Source organism: Strigops habroptila, chromosome 3, assembly GCF_004027225.2.
Source record: "Strigops habroptila isolate Jane chromosome 3, bStrHab1.2.pri, whole genome shotgun sequence".
NCBI lineage: Eukaryota > Metazoa > Chordata > Aves > Psittaciformes > Psittacidae > Strigops > Strigops habroptila.
Genome location: NC_044279.2, coordinates 83,963,628 through 83,983,312, shown reverse-complemented (window position 1 = coordinate 83,983,312; position 19,685 = coordinate 83,963,628). Strand labels below are relative to the sequence as shown.

The following is a 19,685-nucleotide window of genomic DNA, read 5'->3' as shown; positions in this document are numbered from 1 at the left end:
CCGGTAAAGTGGGAATGTTTTATTGAACAACCAAGCACGGAGGCAGCGCCGGAGCAAGTGTAACAAAATACCAGCCCTGCAGCAAGGCGGAACGTTAAAAAAATCGTTTCTACCGCATAAAGAGTAGCTGTGGACTGAGGTCAGTGGCCTGCCAACGTTGGTTCTTACAAAATAAGATGTCCAGTCCTCACTCGTGGAAGGAAAGATGTTGGATTAAGAAACAGTACGTGTGGGTACATGTCTATACATCCATGTTAAACGCTGTTACTACAATTACATTCACACTTGCTCGATATTCATTATTTCCTTGAAATCATACCATAAGGCCTTAGCTTAAACACATCACTAATAAAAAACAAAGTTTTCAAGTAATCCTCCACGGAGCTCTAGCTGATTTGTTGTATTACGAAAAATCCTATTTGGACCCCATGGGTGCAAGGAACAGAAGACTACGCTGGATTTGTTATTTTACTTTTTTCTTTTTCTTGCAAATTTAGTGCAAAGAATTCTCACCATGTATTCATAAACCTGTTAAAATATCAGCAATTGATACCATTATACCTTTTAATGCATAAATGAAGAAAAAAAAAATTATGATAGTTCTTGCCTTTAGACAGGTAAATTGAAGAGAGCAATCTTTTTGTGGTGAGTTAATAAAATTTCCTAAGACTAAATTCCAGAGAAGCTGTACATAAAGTTATTTAGTGCTAAAAATCTACAATACAGTTTTCAAGTATAAGATACTGAAATATTATTGCCAATAAATAGTTGTGCTGTAGTCAAAGCCATGGTTCCTTTGTTGAATCATTCACATCTCAACATGTTAGGATTTAGTTTCTCACTGAGTTTATGTATTAAAATTGCTAATTCTTCTGTTGCTTGGGACTTATCCTCCAAAAGTTCGTAGCGAAGACTGGAGATATCCTGTTTGATTTCCTTTAATTCACCTGTATTAATCATTGAAAGAAATACTTGTTAGTAAAGTTTAATACTCATTCAAATACAGTTAAATCACATCACTGTGTGTTTCAGATGATCATCTCAAAATGTTCATGAGAGCAGATACAGGGCAGGACAGGAGGCTTTACCTCTTCTCATTCCCAATGAGACACGAGTGTGTCTCCACCCCTAAACAGTACCAAGAGTATTTTAATAGCCCACTGTACCCTAATGTTGTGCTCCACGTGTAGACAGGACATCAAAAAGCACAGGTTTTACACAGGTTAATGAATTAATCACACAACACTGCTGAGCAGCTGGTAAATATTAGTATCCTCCTTTTAGAGAGAAAAGGCAAAGAGATTTTTTTCTGATGTGATGTGCCAAGATCACACAGGAAAAGTGTGGCAGAGCTGGCAGGAAAACTCACAGCTTCTGAGTCTCTCTCCTCTTCCTTACCAATATCCTTTGAATTAGAAAAAGTCAACCAATTTATAATTGTGTTATCATTTGACACAAACACAAAACCGCACTTAAACGAAAACAGTTGTCAAGGTCAGGCTCATAACAAGCAACAGGATGCTTTCCATCACAGGATATTCAGCTCAAGAGCCGAAGCTTCTTAAACTATCCAAATACTATTCTTCCAGCAAGTGTGAGGTATGTGAATTCTTACAGCTCTGACTAGGACTCTGGAAGTGTGCATACGGTTAATGGCTTCCTCACAAATTTCCACTGTAACTGTGTGTCATGTCTGTGCTCTCATTTTTCACCCGTAAAATGGGGCCCATAATATTTCTCAGTTCTACTTCTTTGGTCCTACTTGTCCATTTTTGTTGTCACAGGCATACGTACACTACTATCTGAGTTCAGTGCATTAGAAGTAGAAATAAACCCTCTTTTTACCTGAAACTTCCATACACCACTGTAATGCCAATTCCTACTACAACATGACAAAAATTGTCTCTGACTATTGCAATTGCAGTCTCTTTCTTACCTTCATTTACTTCATCATTTTCTTTGTCCACTTGTGCTTTCAGAACGTAACGTTTTATCAGTCTTTTCATTATTTGCTGCCAAATTGCAACAGTTAAATAATCAGGTGAGCATATATAATTAAACACTATTCACTTTTCTTTCCCATTTCCCTCATATCTGTGTAACTGAACAAATGAACAGCCTCAGATAAAGCAGTAGCCTCACATGGGTTTTTTGGTGGCATGCTGAGATTCATCATTACAATAAAGCACCTTTCTCATCCTCTTATTTACAGAGCAGCAGAATTTTTTGCAGGCAACAGGACAACAAGAAAATATGTCTAAACACACCTAACTTAGGCTGTAGAACAGGTCAACTCTTTGTCGAACTCAGTTCACATATGAAAGGATGTGTAAAAGATACATATTTATCTTTTAAAAAGAAAGAAGTTGAGATTTTACACTATGACAGTGCAATGTCAACTGTAAAGGATTCATTAAGATCGTATCTGTATTTTTATACCGTAACTGCCAGAGTTCCTTGTATGTACTAATATTCTTGGAGTGTGTTACCCTATCTAATGTAGGTCATCTAGCAGGGGTTGCACAGGTGGATTACATACATTCAACATTTTCACAAGAGCTCCTATCTACTCTTTTATTGCTGAGTGGGAAAGATGACAGGAAGGGAATATCTGTCAAACTCCTCTTACCAGAAAGGAGCATTCCCATCTGCAGCAGTGTTGAATGTCACACTTCAGATGAGAAGAAAGAAAGGGAAAATAATGCTAATTTACTCAACTCAATGCTTTCATATCGCTTCCTCAGAAATCAGTTTCAGATGTTTTCTTCTCACACTTTCCAAACTAGGGCATCAAAGGAAAATCTAAGTTTTGTATGGGCTAGTTTTTAAACTCTTTTTTAGACTAGCATTCCAGAGTTTGATTTCTACAGGAGGTTTTCTTTATCTGGTGAAAGCAAAATGTACTTGAAACACAAAATTCTGCTAGTACCTTCACACAGTTCTATTACCCAAAACAGTGACCACTGTATGTACTTACCTGATAGCGTGTTGGCTGATTGAGAATGCTGTTAAAGCTGTGTGATTCAAAAACTCTGGAGTTCGACTGAGTGAAAAGGTTTAACTATGGAGAAATAAGACAAAATTAAAACCTATTATGGAATTCACAGACTTTTTTTCAGCTCCTTTTTTTTTCTTGGAAACATGTTGGGTGTGTCTCCATAGTCACTGTATCAGAATATTATTAAGAAAACCCCCAAGATTGCCTTATTTGTTGGATTTGTGGGTTTTTTTAAAACACTAATAATTTTAGCTATCTTGTTCACAGCACTGCTCCAAAGCAAATGTGCTTGCACAGCTGAGGAAATAATGAATTATGACTTGGAGGCAGGGATGAGTGGCCAGAGTAAGGAAGAACTCTTTAAACTGGCTTTAACAAAGAGCTGTTATGGATCTGCACTTATAACCCTACTTTTAACTACAAATACACGCTCAAAACCATTTCCGCTTAGCTTCAAGTGTTTTTCCAAAGTGCCCTTTTCAGGAATAGTAATGCATTTCAAAAAAAATGGTCATTGCTCAACCATTCAATGATCACAAAGCGATCAGATCCCAAATAATACAAGATTTTTGTAGCAGCGGGCTAGAAACAGAAGGGGAAAAAAAGCCGCCTTGGACAAGATACCTTTGTGACCAACGCAGAAGGTTTGTTACTACCAAATCAAGAACCAAACTCTTTTCTCAGATACACTAATAAGGATTAATTAAAAAATGTATCCACTGGTAAAATTCAACCCCCTAAACTGCATCTGTCATTAATTTTTAGTGACACTGCATTTCATTAAAGTTGTAAAGAACATTTAGATACTCAAATTTAGAATGCCATTAATGCACTGAACATTATTACTATCAATCACTCCCTCTTTCCTGTTGTCTTCTGTTGAGAACACAGCTTTTGACAGTGGGAAGTGAGTATCATACTGACCACACTTCATCCTTCTCCTGCCCTAGTGAAAGGAAAAGTTTTCTCCCCTTATTCACTCCAGATTTTTATTTTGTTTTGGGTTTTGTTTGGTTTTGGGTTTTTTTTTACCCTGAACTAAAAATCTTCCTAAGAGAGGCTGAAAACATCCTTATTCAATATTTAGGTCATTCCTTGTGGGAATTATTTGCATCTTTGAGTACTCGGTTATTTTTGTTTTTATTGTGTTTTTCCAGTTATTGGACCTTGTTATCCTAAGAAAATTTAAAGCTTTTTTTTTGTTTGATATATTACATTTATGCAGTCTGCAATATAGATCTATGAATACAAATGCTTGACTAATTACCATACCATCATCGGAAGCACAGATTATGCCCTAAAACATAAACAAAACCAGAATGCTTTTCACAATTCTTCACTGCAATGAAAAGATTTCAGTACCTACCCTAGATTTGGAATTGCCCATTCCCATTTCAATATCCTTCTGTAGTCGTCTCCTTCTGCACTTAGAAAAGTTAACGATCCTCATGATGAAATAGAAAAAAGATTTGGGGCTTGGTACAAGACTGAATGGTGGAGGTAATGTTTTTCCATCATCAAAATATGATAACCACAGTTTAGAACGAGCAAACTTCCACTCTACATCACTGTCATCCTGTGTAAAGATATAAAAACAGGTATGTGCTTTATTTTTAGGAAATGCAAAACTTTTTCCACATGACAGTTCTTTTAAATATCGACCCTTTCTGGTTTTATGTAAAATGTTATTTGCTTGCTTGTAAGTCTCCCAGTAGTTTTGCAAAAATGCAACCACTTTATCAAGTCTATTTTAACTAAATTTCAGTTGTCTCTTTACGGCAACGCCTCATTGACAATACTTAGTTGAAGCATGCGAACCATTTAAATAAGTGTTATTTTTGCACTGAGTGAAAGCCAACATATAAACTCCTTGCAATTTAAAGTGGAACTTTTTTGGGTTTTTTAAAGTCTCCTTTTTCTCCTTAAAGCGGTCACATGAATTTGGTACTTGCATAAGTGATGAAGTATTAGCCTCAAAGCAGATGGTTTAAAATGGTAGTACTCATTAGCTTATTACGTAAAAAGTAAATCCAATTTATAATGGAATACAGAAAACACAAACTTTGTTGCCATACAGAAATTGTGTTAAAAATTGACATACTGATTTTGTCCTAATACATTCTTACTGAAGTACTCCAAGGCTAGACTTGGTTTATTCCAAAGGTGAAAAGTTGATTTATTACAATTATTTTTCTCCTGCTGAATTCCCTGATGTTTCCCTGGAGTCATTGAAAATACTGGAAATGACTTATCCATTTGTAAACTCTGTCTTAGACAATCTTTTTTATCCTGCTAGTGTGGGTGTGCACCTGCATCTATGTGAATGTAGTACTCTAAATAATATCAGAACTCGTGGTCTGAAAAACTGGCACTATAAATATATTTTAATTTCAGCAACTTGGGATTAATTTTTAAAACCCAAGTATCTTCTCTACTTTAAAATTTTCTGAATTTTTTATTGGAGTTGGATGCTAAATATTGTACTTAGTTGTCCCTTAAAATTAAGATACTTTGTCACCATAAAGAAATTCAAATAAACTATATCTCATTTAGTAAGCAATGCAGCCAATAACTTTGTGTGAAATTAGAGTGTTCACTCAACTGAGCCATTTGGCATATTTGGAGCAATACTGCCACTATGTTTTCAGGGCATATGGCAAAGCTCAGTAAACATAGAACCAAGTTTAGCTATTGAACCTAAAGTGGAAAAAAGCACCTATTACAAACAAAGCATATAAGTATTGCAAAGTGTGACTCAGTCACAACAATCTTAAAGATGGTGCCTGTACCATATTCCACCTACAGAGGCATATAAATATAATAAATTATGTTCATGTATCACTCTTGTGCACAAGTGTCTAATTCCTGCGTTTTTTGCTAAAAAGCATGAGGACTGGAACTAAAAAAACAGATCTCCATTGAAGCCCACATCAAAATACATTTAATCTGTATTCTAATAACTTGTCAAAGATCAACGTGTACTACATTAAGGAATTATGAAATAAGCATCCTAAGGAAATTGGAATCAATCACCCATGTCTAAAATGTTACGCCCAGTAACTTTGTTTTCTATTTCACAGCAGTCTTCATTTGAATATTACTTTAGATTTTAAGATTTCTGGATGGATGACATCTCCTTAGATGTGTATACACGGCACAAGATGAATTACTTGTTCAGATTCTGTATGATTCTGCAGCTTGGCTGGGTTGTTGGATAAAGTCAGTCCTAAGAACATGGTATTTTTTGAGCTTACCTCAGTAAAGGAGATCACTCCTGTATAGTCTAGGTGTGCTCACTGAAATAATTCTTAGTAATTCTGCCCTTTGTCAACATAAAAGAAAACAACTTGAGAACAGAGCCCACCTCAATTTCTTGATATGAACTGTTGATCATAGCAATCAGCATGTTGAGCAGAACTACCACCATCGTTACATTGTATATGCCATAAAGAACATAACCAATGTTCTCTATGAATTTATGATCATATTTGAGGACAACAGAGGTTACTTCAGACAAGCCAAATATTGACCAAAATAAGGTCTTGAAACTTTCTTCCACTCTGAAGAGAAAAAAGAGGAAGACATTATTAACTATCTACACAAATAAACATATAAGTTGTGTTTACAGTAAGTGATAAACAATCTCAAGTAATTTGTCTGTGAACCAGGTTTGTGGAGCACTGATCAAAACAACAAACATGGAAAAAAGAAAATTCACAGTACATTCAGTTTCTCCACCACGCTCCACCAATTGCTTGCTCACAAATCTATGCGATTAACACAAGGTAAAATTATTTCAGACTGCAATGAAAGCTTCCATTACACAAGTAGGACAGAATTTTGTGTTCTGCTGAGATACCTGATTTCCCACTGACTTCAACTGTCTTCAGTTTTATTTTAATGCTAGGAGACAGTGTATGATATCTCACAGACTTTGTTACCTCAGTGAAAAACCTGAAAGTTACATATTGGCTTTTTATTTGAACAAAGCTTCATACTTACGTTGTAAAGGCTGGGTTTAGTTTAGCTCCAAGGTAGTAGGAATACAGTATGAACATTCCAATCATAAATGCAAGAAATACCATAATAAAAAGGACCATAAACTTGAAGATGTCTTTAACTGTCCTTCCAAGTGAAATCTGCAAGGGCCCAAAACTCTCATTTGCAGGCAGGATATATGCGATCCGAGAAAAGCTAAGAACAACAGCAATTGCATAAAGGCCTTCGGATATTATCTGAGGATCAGATGGGAGCCATTTATCTCTAGCTGGAAGATACAAAATATAGGGGTAAATAAAAAGAGTTACTCATTTATCACAATGCTGAAAATTAGGTCTTGATAGGATTTTTCCATGAACATGTCTGAATTTAGTTGAGACAAATATTCGAAGAGTCTAGCAGTTCCCTTAGTAGCAAGGGATAAATCTAAGTTACATCACCTTTTGCTAGAAGAAAAACTGTACTTGAAATAACATAACATTTTCTTCTACAGTTAGCATTTTAACCTGACATATGTAACAATAAATAATTCCTTATTGCTTTTCTTAAACACAACTATATTATCTGAATAAGCACTATGCTAAAGCCAGAAATTTGTATTTTGTGTGTTACTGATGGGAAGGTAACAGTGTTGGCTAATGAACAATTTAATTTATTAGTCACACGAAGCTTTTCCCATTGTTACAAGTTTAGGATATAACCTAGTTCCCACTGAAATCATGAAGATTTATACCCTTTACCTCAATGGAAGTAGGATCATCACAAACACATGCAAACATTCATCTTAAAGCTTCAAAATGCTTCTACCAGTTTTTCTATGCTCAGATCTGTGTTGAAGAAAAGTTAAACTCACCGTAAGTAAAATATTCTATTTCTGGAGGAAGTGTAACCTCAGAGAGGTCATTCTCCTCAATGTAGTTGTCCACATATTGTTGTGCTTTTGTGGCCTGCAGGAATGCCAGAAGTCTTGCTGTGAAAGCAGCAATGAAAATGGACAGCATCCCAAAATCCAAAACATTCCATAATTGCAAAATATATTCCCTGGGTCCTTCCAGCCATAGCTCTTTGCATTCTGACCACATCATACCTACAAAAAGAGGTGAAAGAAACACTGCAATGTTGGACAAACTCTTTTCATTCACATTCTCTGCATTCTCCCATTTCATAAAACCAGGTGGTACCAGTGGAGCAAAAATTCCCCCATTTGCAGTGCCACAGCATCATCACACACATTGAGTAAGGCCCTCTTGGTTTCAACAGGGTTGATCAAATAGCAAGTTATGAATTGATATGTGAGGATAAAGCTCAAACATCTCCACATAGGGTAGCATAGAGCCATTACTCTGCAGTGAAAGCATTATGGCCTAACTACATAACAGTATGCTGTACTTCTAAAGGAAGAATGTTAAATATGGAAAAAGAACTCCTCTCGCTTCTGAATCAGAAGGATTCACTTTTACGGAGGATCACAACTATCCGACTACACAGATGACCGAATATAACGAGCACAATTACACTACTTATTCTTGACAGAATAAGATGCCTTTCAGCCTAGCAAGTGGAATTTGGCTATGTGTAATTCAGTTTTGGCTGGGTAATTCAGAGGGGGTACTGCTGCCATCCCAAACATATGCACAGCAGCCACGCACTGAATTGGCTTGATGCTGGTTGTCCCTGAGTGCCCAAGAAATTTCTCACAGTGACCGAGTCCTAAAGACCACCAAAATCTCTGTCCTTGCCTCCTGTCAAATAAAGAGGCTGCTCCCCAGGAACGTATGCTGGCACTACCAAAAGGTAGCACACAAGGGATATGCATCTCCCTACTCTAACACAGTTTAAGACAAAGCAGGACTTAAACCAGGACATATAGGTGATTCAAAAGGCAGTGTGAGACAGTGTCATGTAGCAGCCACCTGCTACACCTATCTCTTTTCTCTCCCACAGCCTCTCCCACACACAACGAAAACTGTGTGTAAACTACACAGTAAAAGCTGAGAATGTTACATTATCATGCGGCTAACTGACATTTTGTCATGTAAAGCGCCTGACCTGGATGATGTGCTAGAAGATCGCATTTTCTGCCATACGGAGTTTCAAACAGGCTGACAGTTTTGTGAAGAGAAGAAGGAGGAAAGAAAACCAAAACCCAACCAACCAAAAAAACACAAAACAACCAACCACACACACTCCAGCCCCCTCCTCCGAAAAGTCCCACCCACCCATCCCCCCCCAAAAAAAACCTACAACAACAACAGAGTAATGATAACTGACTCATTAGCCCATTGACACTGTGATTTACCCACATGCTATGTCAGCACCAATGTCACACAAGCACTGATGTGCTTTCTGGCACACGCTCTTACTATTTAAGAAAGCCACTCCAATAAAGTATAATTTCTGTGGCGTTCTCCTCAGCAAACCTGCTCTCCCATTACAAATGCCAGAATCACCAAACAGTGCAGCAGATCAGCAATCAAAATTTTACCCCATGCTGCAAGAGAGGGCAGCAAAGAGATGCTCTAATGCTCTCACCAGTTCTAATGTACTATCATCTGTCCTAAGGGTTTATTCTAATCATGCAGCAGCAGGAGCAAAGGTCTGGAAGGGGACTTTTTTCTTTTACAATTTATATCTGCAGGAGAACAGTTGACACAAAAAGAAGGGGCTATATACCTACCAAGTACCCATACCATGATCAGCATTTCTGTCCAGGTGAATTGGGTAGTCTTCACCCTAAAGATCTGCTTAGGGTAATCAGTAACAGTGACATTCGGTAGTGTTGTTATACCTTCAAATCTGTCAGAAGCATTGAACACCAGTAGGCCCAGGAAAATAATGAAGGATGCTGCATGTGCCACAAATTTCATAAATGGGCTTCGAAGAATTCTTCCAAGCTGCAAAGGCAGAATGAAAGTTTTCTCAAAGGAACAAACTCTTTCATCAGACATTCCAGAAGTGTAAATGGGCACTCAAAGCTCAGGACAGTCTGAAACCTCATTTTTAAAGGATACTGAACTGTGATGCTTTACCACTTCAGATAAAAGCCTCCCAAAGGCAACCTCATGGAGTACATTGTCTTGTTAGGGAATGTTCATGTTATTCCATAAACTCTAGATGGTAATGTTTGAGGGGAAACACTCTAAGGAATTACAAACATACAATGACAGTGAACAGAAAGACTTTGATCTAATGCCCACAGATATTAATGGGGGTGGAAGCTAATGGAAACTACTGGAAAATAGTTTAATAAATAAAATCTCCAAGTAGCAAAATGCTTTCCCTACTAACAAGAGCATACTATTTGCTTGTCTATGACTGTTAGTTCTAGGAAAAATTACAGACTCATCTTCGCATGTCTAGTTACTGTATTCCATCCACAGAATATATGTTCAGAGATCTAAGTGCCAGATAAATAATTCATGTCTACTAAAAATCATGACTGTTCCCTCACAATGGACTAAGAAGAATAAGATCAGAAATACTACTATTTTCACATAAAATCAGCTGATTTCATTCATATCTGCACCTGGTAGAAGTATGAAACAGCAAAAGCAGAGGCAGTCCGTCTGCACCAAAAGAGAGGATCATCTGCCTCCAGAAGACCACACTGGAAAGAGCGATAGGCCTGTCATGGTTACTCACTGTATGAAAAAGAAGAGTCTGTGATCCCATCAGTACTAGCCTGCAAGCCAGCATCAAAGTGACAAGCTACAAGCCCACTCCTCCGGGGGCAATACTGCCAGTATCCTTTATTTTGGCAGTAAAGGTCTCATGTGGCCTGTGCTGCTGCAACTCCCCACCACATACTCAAAAAATGCAGGTATTGGTGAGGCTGTACCACAACCTGCGCACTGGCTCAAGCACAGAGATAGAACTGAGATTCCCTAATGAGCCTCTTTGGAGACATCTCAGGGGAATGCACATGTAGGTTTAGTTGTCCTTCCCAGGCTACCTCCTGTTGGGAGGAGTAGTACCTTTGGAATACACCTCCTTCCTATGGCCTGAGCAGGACAATGCTTGTCCCATCTCTGCACAAGCTATGGCAAGGTGGATACAAGACAGACTTCTTCAGCTTAGCTGCTGCACACCTCTTAAGGTCACAGGTTTCCTGTCTCCTTCAGTACAATGAAAAATATACTGCTCTGTACATAATGCCCAACCTTTACTGATGTTAACGTACAGTTATAATGTGATAAACTATCACATACATCACCAATGTTATGCAACATTCCAAAACCTCCTGTGAAGAGCTGCTGAATACAATCAGCAGTACTGTATAAGAAGAAAAAACAATTACCGCAGATGGGGAACTTCCTCATTTCAAGGAATGGTTTTACTGAAACTGGGGTCAGCTACTATGAACTACACAGCACAAAACAGCATTTACTACCTGTGCAAACAATCTCAGGTTCCCTTCCTGCTCCTGACCTTTAGAAAGTATTTTGAAATTACAGTATCAAATGGCTGATAAGGATGTACAGTACTTTTATTTGACATGAGCACTAGGAAAAATGTCAGGTGTTTCTGGCACTGAGAATTAAAGCTCAAGGACAAATGTCACTTTCCTGTATTAGACACCAGCTAAAAATGTATTAATATATTTCTATGATATGGAGCTATGAATGAGGAATATCTTTACTACAGATGTTGATGGAAGGTGACATTTCAGATAATAATGAGAGTAACAATTATGCTGTTTTCATAAAGGTTTATCTTTAAATTGAATAAATATTTAACCCAGAGAAAACAACAGGTTCCCTTGAAATATGCAGGAGATCAGCAAAATTTTATTCTTTTTGAGGTGAATTATAAGAGCAAAACATAAATGAGTGAAACTCACATTTCACTTGTTAAGGAAATAAAATTTAAAAACCACATTCAGCACAAAGCAAATTTACTTAAAATTTTAAAAAAGGTTATGTAACAGAGAAATCATCCTTCTGATTTACCAAAGATTTATCAATGTGCTTCATTTGCAGACAATTCACGTGCTACACACTACAAGTATTTCAAACAAACTGCTGTTGTTTTCATTGTGAGATCATCGGGAAAGCTGGAAGCACCCATCTATTTTCATAAAGAGGCAAGAGTTTATGGTTGTGCTCTTTTACAAGTATACCCCCGCACAAGGTTGGAATACAGTGTTTAATAATTTCATTTCTGCTCTATGGTTCACCCAGTAAACAGATCTTTTAGGGCAGGAATAACAGACATTTTACTTAAGATTCAGTTCAGCATCAGCAAAGTCAACAGATGCTGTGGTAATGGTTTATATGGGAACAGCATCAGACCTTAAGATGTCATCAGAGGAGACCTAGTACAGAATCTGAGTGGTGAGTTTCAAAAATATCCATGTTATTAATACAAATACAATTACATAGTAGAGATTGTGAAGTAAGCACAATTTAATTTAAACTTAATGACAATATATTTTCATGCTTCATCACCATGGTCCCCTCTTTACAGTGCAAAAAAACCAAACAGCATCTTTTGACTCAAGACTAGAGTTAATTAATTAGTTAAAATTTGTAAGCAGCAGAATTGGAGGTACAATATTGCATTTTGAATGCCAGAAATTGAAGACCAGCTCTCAGAATAGTACAAGATATGTAATTTATAAAATTCAGTACCCTGCTACATGGTGCAATCCAATAACCAATGGCTAGAAATGGAAGGCCCAACGCCACAACCAGCACAACCAGACACTTGATAGCTATGGTCTGCTCCCGTAATCCTGAGAGATTTTCATACCAGATAGTCAGTAGCTGTTGCTGGCAGTTTGGATGGGCCACAAACTGTAAAGAAAAAGAAAGAAAACCAAGACATATTATCATTTATAAGAAGAGTTATGTAACTGCTACATACACGATCATGATCAACTTAAATACCTGGTGTTAATTTAGACCTTAAGAACCATGTTCTTTTCTCCTTTCCTTTAAATTACAGATTAATAAATACAGAAGAAACTGCAGAGCTGATTTAAAACGGCACTTTGGGGACAAGGTTGCACATGTAGGCAGCCATCATTGATAGAAGGCTTTTAATGCATTATTAGAACAGCTTCACACACCCAACTGGATCCTGTCAGAGTTGAACCTCAGTCTTAACTTCCAACAATTTCTCAGCAAATCAGGCTGATGCAAGGTACATGCAGAATTTCTGTGGAGACTGAAAATTCCAGCCTGACCATAATCAACCATTTCATTCATCCCAAGCTTACACAAATTCTTCCTTAAGTGTCCCAAAATTGAACAAGAGCAGAGAGTTTGAATCATTAAGATACTAAACTGGCCCATGTTAAGGATGTAGTAGCCACTTAAAAAAGAAACCAGTCAACTTCCATCTTTCTTCTATGCAGCAAATACATGCAAATGTTATTTTCCTAGCTTCAGTAAGATTTTAGTATGTTCACAGGGAAAGAGAATGATTCCTAAATTAATTATGGAATGATAAAACAAGCTGCTGCCAACAACTGCATTTGTTTGGATATGCTTTAATTTTTATTTTACTAAAATCACTTTTGGTTGAATTTGTAGAAGGGTGAGCATGTATTGCTCTATTTTTAAACCACTGTTGTATTTCTTTAGGATGTCCACTTTTAGCAACGTGGACAGAGGAGACTGTGCCACAACCCCATCACGATCATATTGTGTAATCAGGAGTGTGTAGTCCTATGTTTTTTGCCCATTATACTTACATTTCTGGTTAAGTCCATTTCTGAAGTGTTATCGTACTTACTCATCACTGTCACTATTGTACCATGTCCTGTGAGACATCACAACAGTGCATGGGGCATCAATGAAGCACAAGGGTAACAGCCTAGTTATTATGGCAATCTGAAGAAAACTGGTAATGTCGTTGTCACATTAGTTGACAATAACTAGTAAATCAGAGTGAAGAATACTAGGCAGTTTTACAAAAAAAGTTTTAAAAATAATTCTGATAACTCTGATAATCCTTGTTGGATTAAGAGTGAGATTTGATCTGAGTTTGTCATACTTAAAAAGTGTAAACCTTGGATATCCATTTTATTATCCTTTGTACTCTGTTGAGATCATAATGTACTATATACACTGTTGTTAGCCAGGGCTTGCCTGCAAAACTCCATTTATGTGCCAAATCTCATTAAAAAGGGCATTCAGTAGTACAACAGGGCAGACTTCATTATAAAAGTCAAATTAAATCATTGGCAATGAAAACAAGCAACCTTAAAACTCTCAAGAGGAGGAATCTGAAGCTGTTGCACGAACTTTAAAAAGGGAAACAACCTTCATATTTTAATCTCTTTTGCTCTAAATGGTAAGTCCCAAAGTATTTTGGTGCGTGATTCATTACCAGTTAGATCACGTATTAATGCAGTTTGTACCTCTAGTGGAATGGCCAACAAAAATAAATAAAAAGATTTTTTAAATCTTTTTAAAAAAATGTCAACCTGAACTGTTTGTATTCTTTTTATTAGGCTGTCACCTTTGAAGCTTATGCACCACAAAAACTGCCAACCTGGCCCACTGGAAAAAAAACCACCTGGTTTTTGTGCACTTGTGCATTCTGACTATGCCCCCGGTCTCTTCTTTTGCTAAAACAGATTTCATTCTCAACTCAGGACATCAATGGACAAAGCAAGTTAACTGTGGCCAAAGACGGGAAAGAAAGCAAATAATTATTTCAAATTACAAAGATATTTTTAAAAAACAGGCTTAAAACTGTACGGAAGAGGAAAGAGAAGAAACACCCACATCATTGCTCCTATTACCAGAAGCAATTGGAACACACAGCAAAGGAGTTTTAAGGGAGCTTGCCTAGGGGTATAAATCAGCCCAGAGGCCCTCTTGCGTTCTCATCCAGGGCTGTGTGATGGTTTATTCCTCCTGGTCTATCAACATTTTGATCTGACAGTAAGAGGAGATCTGCCTGTGCTATAATTTTCCCCAGAAAATGGAGGAGTTAGTGAATAAGATGCCAATGGATATGGCAACATCTTCTCTGGCAGTAAGTCTAACGGCTCTCAAGCAGATCTCAGCAACTTATTTAATTGTTGGCAACTGCACAGTATGCACCACTTCCAAGCCCTCAGAGAAACTTGTGTCACTTCTTTCATCCATAAAAGCTCTGAAATTCATCCTTCTCTTCAACTCACTGAAATGGTTGAATTTATGATTACGGTATTTTTATTTTCAGCAACTGCAACCTCTCCTATTTTTTTCCCTGCCCTGTGTATCTGTGTCTCTCTCCAGCTTTATCTCCAAAGACAGTAGGTTCACATCATATTTCACCTACGAATCACATCATCCTGCATCCTTGTTCCTTCTGCATTTCTCTTCTCTCATCCTACTTTCCATGCAGTTTTTTTACTTACATATGTTGAACTCATTATCACATTTATCTAATATTTTAGGATCCAATCCAAACCCCAGTGAACAACAAAGATGCACAAGGACAGTATCTCGTCACTAAAAAGCACTAATTTTTAGTTTATCTGCTTTTCTGGGCATAACTGACTATAACACTTCAGATTTCATGACCATAAGCCAAGTCATCAGTATGTAAATATTTTTATGTATGACTAAGAGCGATTATAATGTTATTTATTCTTAACCTCCTAATGACTGAGTTCAGACCTAGCAGGAACAGATCCTGGCATACTCTGATACACAAACACACAATGTAGAAAGAGAATTTTGAATGTTCTTGGTTATCTATTGATTCAAAACTTCAATGTTTGAAAATTAAATTCTGTGATTTTACTCAAACTCACTTGGAAATTCCATTCTGATTTTTATCTCAGCAAGAAATGCAGAACTTGGCAGTGTCAGCACTTCTCTGCAATTTGATTGACAGCCTAAGGACAGAGTTAAAATACAATACTAAAAGCACTACTGCAGCAGCAATTCAGCATACAGCACAAGACTACTTGTTCTAACTAGGTTTTCAGGAGGTGGGAGAGGGAAGAGAGGGGTGTTGTTTGTTTTGGTTGTGGGGTTTTTTGGAGTTTTTTTTTTGGTTGGTTGTGGTTTGTTTGTTTTTCTTCATTTTATTAATGCCCTTAGTCCTTAGACTGCAGTTTCAGTCTGCACCTTAGCTTCAAAATTATATCCTGTTTACAAGGTGGGCTACATTTTAATGTAGTACCTAAGATCATAAGTGCAAGAGCTTCATTACTAATGGAATTAAAGCCTCCTATTTCCCTAGCAGTGAACTTCTGAGCACATTTGCTCACTTGTCATGTGCTTTTTCCTGTCTCTTCTTCCTCTGAAAAGGGCATATGGCTCATTAACCATTTCATGGACCTGCAGTTCTGTTTGGCTGTGCTGTCTGCAACAGCGAACTGACCTTAATGTAGCTGACCCAGGAACCCAGGCAGAAATACTGAAAGCTAAGAAACATAAGGCGCATCCTTGTCTGCTCCCTACAGCTATAGGGTTGAAAACATTCCGTGTGGAGTTCCCACATCTGAATCTCTTCTGCAGTCAGAATATCACTAGAATCTGCCACAGTTGTAACAAAGCTGACCCCAGAATCAAAGGACCACCATTGCAGAGACATTTCCTGGCTCAATCCTTGCCATGCCCTCTCTAATGGCCATTTATAGGGAACAGCGTATGAATGAATATGGTAACATCTCTGCACCATCTATTTATTTCTTTGCACCAAGATCATTAGTCTTGTAGGTTCTGAACTGTATTTGTCACAAATTGGAGCCAATAAATTGAGTTTATCTACAAATACTTAATCTCTTGCAAGAGAACAGAACAAGTCTGCTATATGGAATTGGAGGTTTTTTTGCACTACATAGATTATTGTTACTGTTAACAGACCTGCGTGGTCCTTTGCTCAGCAATGGATTCCATCAGTGACCACAACTTCTTAGAAGAAAACTACAGTCTTCAGAAAGAAAGCTGAGACATGAGTCTCCGCAAGGGTTTGGTACATGTTAAAATGCAACAGCATAAAGAATTAATGTGTTATTTAGGTATGATAACATGCTCATACGCTTTGATTCTCTCCCTATTATTTTTAATTAATTTAATACTTGTATATATTTACCTTGAATTTTGGCAATTAATATGCATTTATCTGCTGTAAACCAATTCTATATTGGAAACGGTGATTTGCTGTTTAGGATATGCATTTACAATTTTTGTTAACCATCTGTTGGGGACATAATAAACACCAGTATGTCCCAGTTGTTCTGGCAGATTACTTGCAATTCATTTTATATGGCAGATTGACTCAATAGGTGGCCGCAGAAGGCAGTGTTATTTGTTCTGAAAGACACAAGACACATCTTGTAGAGATGATGAAACTAATGGCTGTTAAGAATGGAAATGATGCTAACCATGTAAATAGGTAGCTGTAAATAATGCATAGGCATTGCTGTATTTCTTGAGTCCTCTCACAGTAGGACACAGTATTAACTATTTTCTGTGCTACAGTAGTGGGATCTTGAAGAGAAAAATGCACCTATATATTGAAAATTCCTACAATAAATGGATATGCAGTATGTCCAATGTGTGATACACAGCTCCACTTTTCAACACGTAACATCCATTCACAAAATAACTGTTCATTAAAAATTACTTTGAGAGGCATTAACTAAAAACACATTGTACTTTACAAAACACTGATGAATACAGGTGCAAAGATGAACACCTGAAATCAATTGATTAACTAGCCACAAATATCTTCCATACATTTCCAGGGCTGAGCTTTAAAATACCTTTTAAAGGAACACACACGGTAAATCATGTAGAATTTCTCACTACAACCCACACAGTTGCAGAAAAGCTATATGATTTACTGTCATACTTTAAAATAAATTAAAAAATAGTATACTTAATGAGAACTTAGATATACTCTTTTCCTTTTTCAAAGTAGTAAAAGACCTTTCTTTAAAAAAAAAAAAAAAATCAAAAAATACTCAAAACCCAAACCACACAAAAACCTCCTCACAAACAAATAAACCAAAAAACCTTTGTGTTGATAAGAACACTAGTAGATAGCTGCAAGACTGACTTCCCACAATTCACTTGTCCAATTCAGTTAGAAAGCAAAGGTAACAAAAAGAAATAATGAACAGACCAGATCTTTTCATTGGTTGAAACCAATACTTTCACCAATACACCCTTCTCTTTGGATTAGATATTATCACACGGACTGGCAGCAAGACACACCCTTGCTTTCAGTGAGTGTAAATCCGGTCTCACTGAAACGCCTTCTCTTGGATTACTCAGGAGAAGGATCTGACCAACTGTTTATCACCTTGCTAGCCCCACTGATTTATGTCATTAAAATCTCCTGCCAATTCTCAGCTGTGGAAAATAGATTAAACAACTCCTTCGCTGTAGTCCGCTTCTGCCTTGTGAGAATCTTGGTTACATACATTATGTCTCATTAATGCATTTGACCACCGGTCCATAACACCTATGGGATAATGACATGACACTGCTTTCTGATTACACTGTCTGAAAGCACTGGCTATGAGGACATTACCTTTTTGACTTCATACTTAATGGCCAGCTTCACACGGCTCAGTGATGCTCTGTGTCTCTGTGCTTCAACTGGCTCAGAGTTTAAATCCCCATTTAGAATGGCCTCCACTTCTTCTGAGTCTCGGCAGAGATCAAGAACACCCACCACAAAATCCTTGCACTGCATAGACAGCTTGCGATAGTCATTCTGAAACAGAAGGGTTAGAGAAAACAGCCCATGATGAACATGCTTAAGAGTCAATGGCAAGGCAAAAAGAACCTGTACAAGTTGACAGAAATGAATAATGTTTGACTTTTACATACTACGTCAAGGTGGGAGCATTACAGAATTTTTGTACAGTGGAATCATTTCTCTTCTGACACAAAGTAGAAACTTGAACAGAAGATGATGACATCTGTTTAACAGGGCATTTGGAACATTACATAATAGTGTGGTGAAAATAATCCAGATGGGCAGCAAGGGGAAGTTGAATGGACAAATAAGAATTGCTCGAACAAACCAGCACCAGAACTCTTGAAATACTAACTTCACCCTTGCAAAAACTTCACAGACAATGAAGTAATTCTTACAGGGTTGCCTCCCAGGCTACAAATATATTTCTGCTCTTTCTACACTGCTAAAATGGCTGCTTACTCTCTACACTGTTGTATGCCGTAATCACTTCCTTCCATTTCCCACCCACTCTGCTTCCCACTTATACTTGGAACACTTCACACCCAACAATACGTACAGTAGGTTACAAAGTAACTGCACCCAATAACTGTGGCATGAACCTGGACACCAGTGTTATGGGCAAAATACCCTGAATTGCCTGTATAGGCAACACAAAAACCAGCTTCTTTGAAGGATGGTTCAGAGGTACTAGGCTCTCAAGTCATTCTCTAATGATGGCTTTACTGGCATCATCATTTTCTCATTTAATGTAAAATTTTTTCCTAAACCCCTCACTTGTCTCCCCTTGCCTAAGTAACTTTCACCTCCTTGAACTGCTAGTTTTGTTACATATTCAACTCAGTATCTGTAAAATGGTATAGAGAAACTACCATGCTCTGAGGAGTTTCAAATTATTATGGGAAAAGAGGCTGCATAGGATAATTACAACAATCAGTTATCAATCCCACAGGTCATATTCAGATACGAATCAAAATGAAACATGACCACAGACAAACAAATACTACTAGGAACTGTGTTATTAGGA

The 19,685-nt window shown here is 37.4% G+C and overlaps 1 protein-coding gene across 3 annotated transcripts in view; it reads right to left on the bottom strand.

Annotated features, from left to right (window-relative positions):
- Positions 1-4: 4 nt before the first annotated feature.
- Positions 5-19,685, bottom strand: part of TRPC3 (transient receptor potential cation channel subfamily C member 3) — a 37,928-nt gene continuing 18,247 nt past the window's right edge. Inside the window, exons 3-13 of one of the 3 annotated variants that reach the window (XM_030479335.1) lie at positions 18,488-18,673; positions 12,628-12,792; positions 9,675-9,891; positions 7,851-8,084; positions 7,001-7,265; positions 6,363-6,558; positions 4,365-4,574; positions 2,978-3,061; positions 1,937-2,012; positions 1,370-1,405; positions 862-947 (exon numbers count right to left, since the gene is read on the bottom strand). In XM_030479335.1, coding sequence (XP_030335195.1) covers positions 1,395-1,405; positions 1,937-2,012; positions 2,978-3,061; positions 4,365-4,574; positions 6,363-6,558; positions 7,001-7,265; positions 7,851-8,084; positions 9,675-9,891; positions 12,628-12,792; positions 18,488-18,673 — 1,644 coding nt within the window. In that variant the 3' untranslated portion in view covers positions 862-947; positions 1,370-1,394. Of the gene's footprint in view, positions 948-1,369; positions 1,406-1,936; positions 2,013-2,977; positions 3,062-4,364; positions 4,575-6,362; positions 6,559-7,000; positions 7,266-7,850; positions 8,085-9,674; positions 9,892-12,627; positions 12,793-18,487; positions 18,674-19,685 lie in introns of all 3 variants that reach the window. The other 2 variants (XM_030479333.1, XM_030479334.1) reach the window with 2 other exon arrangements.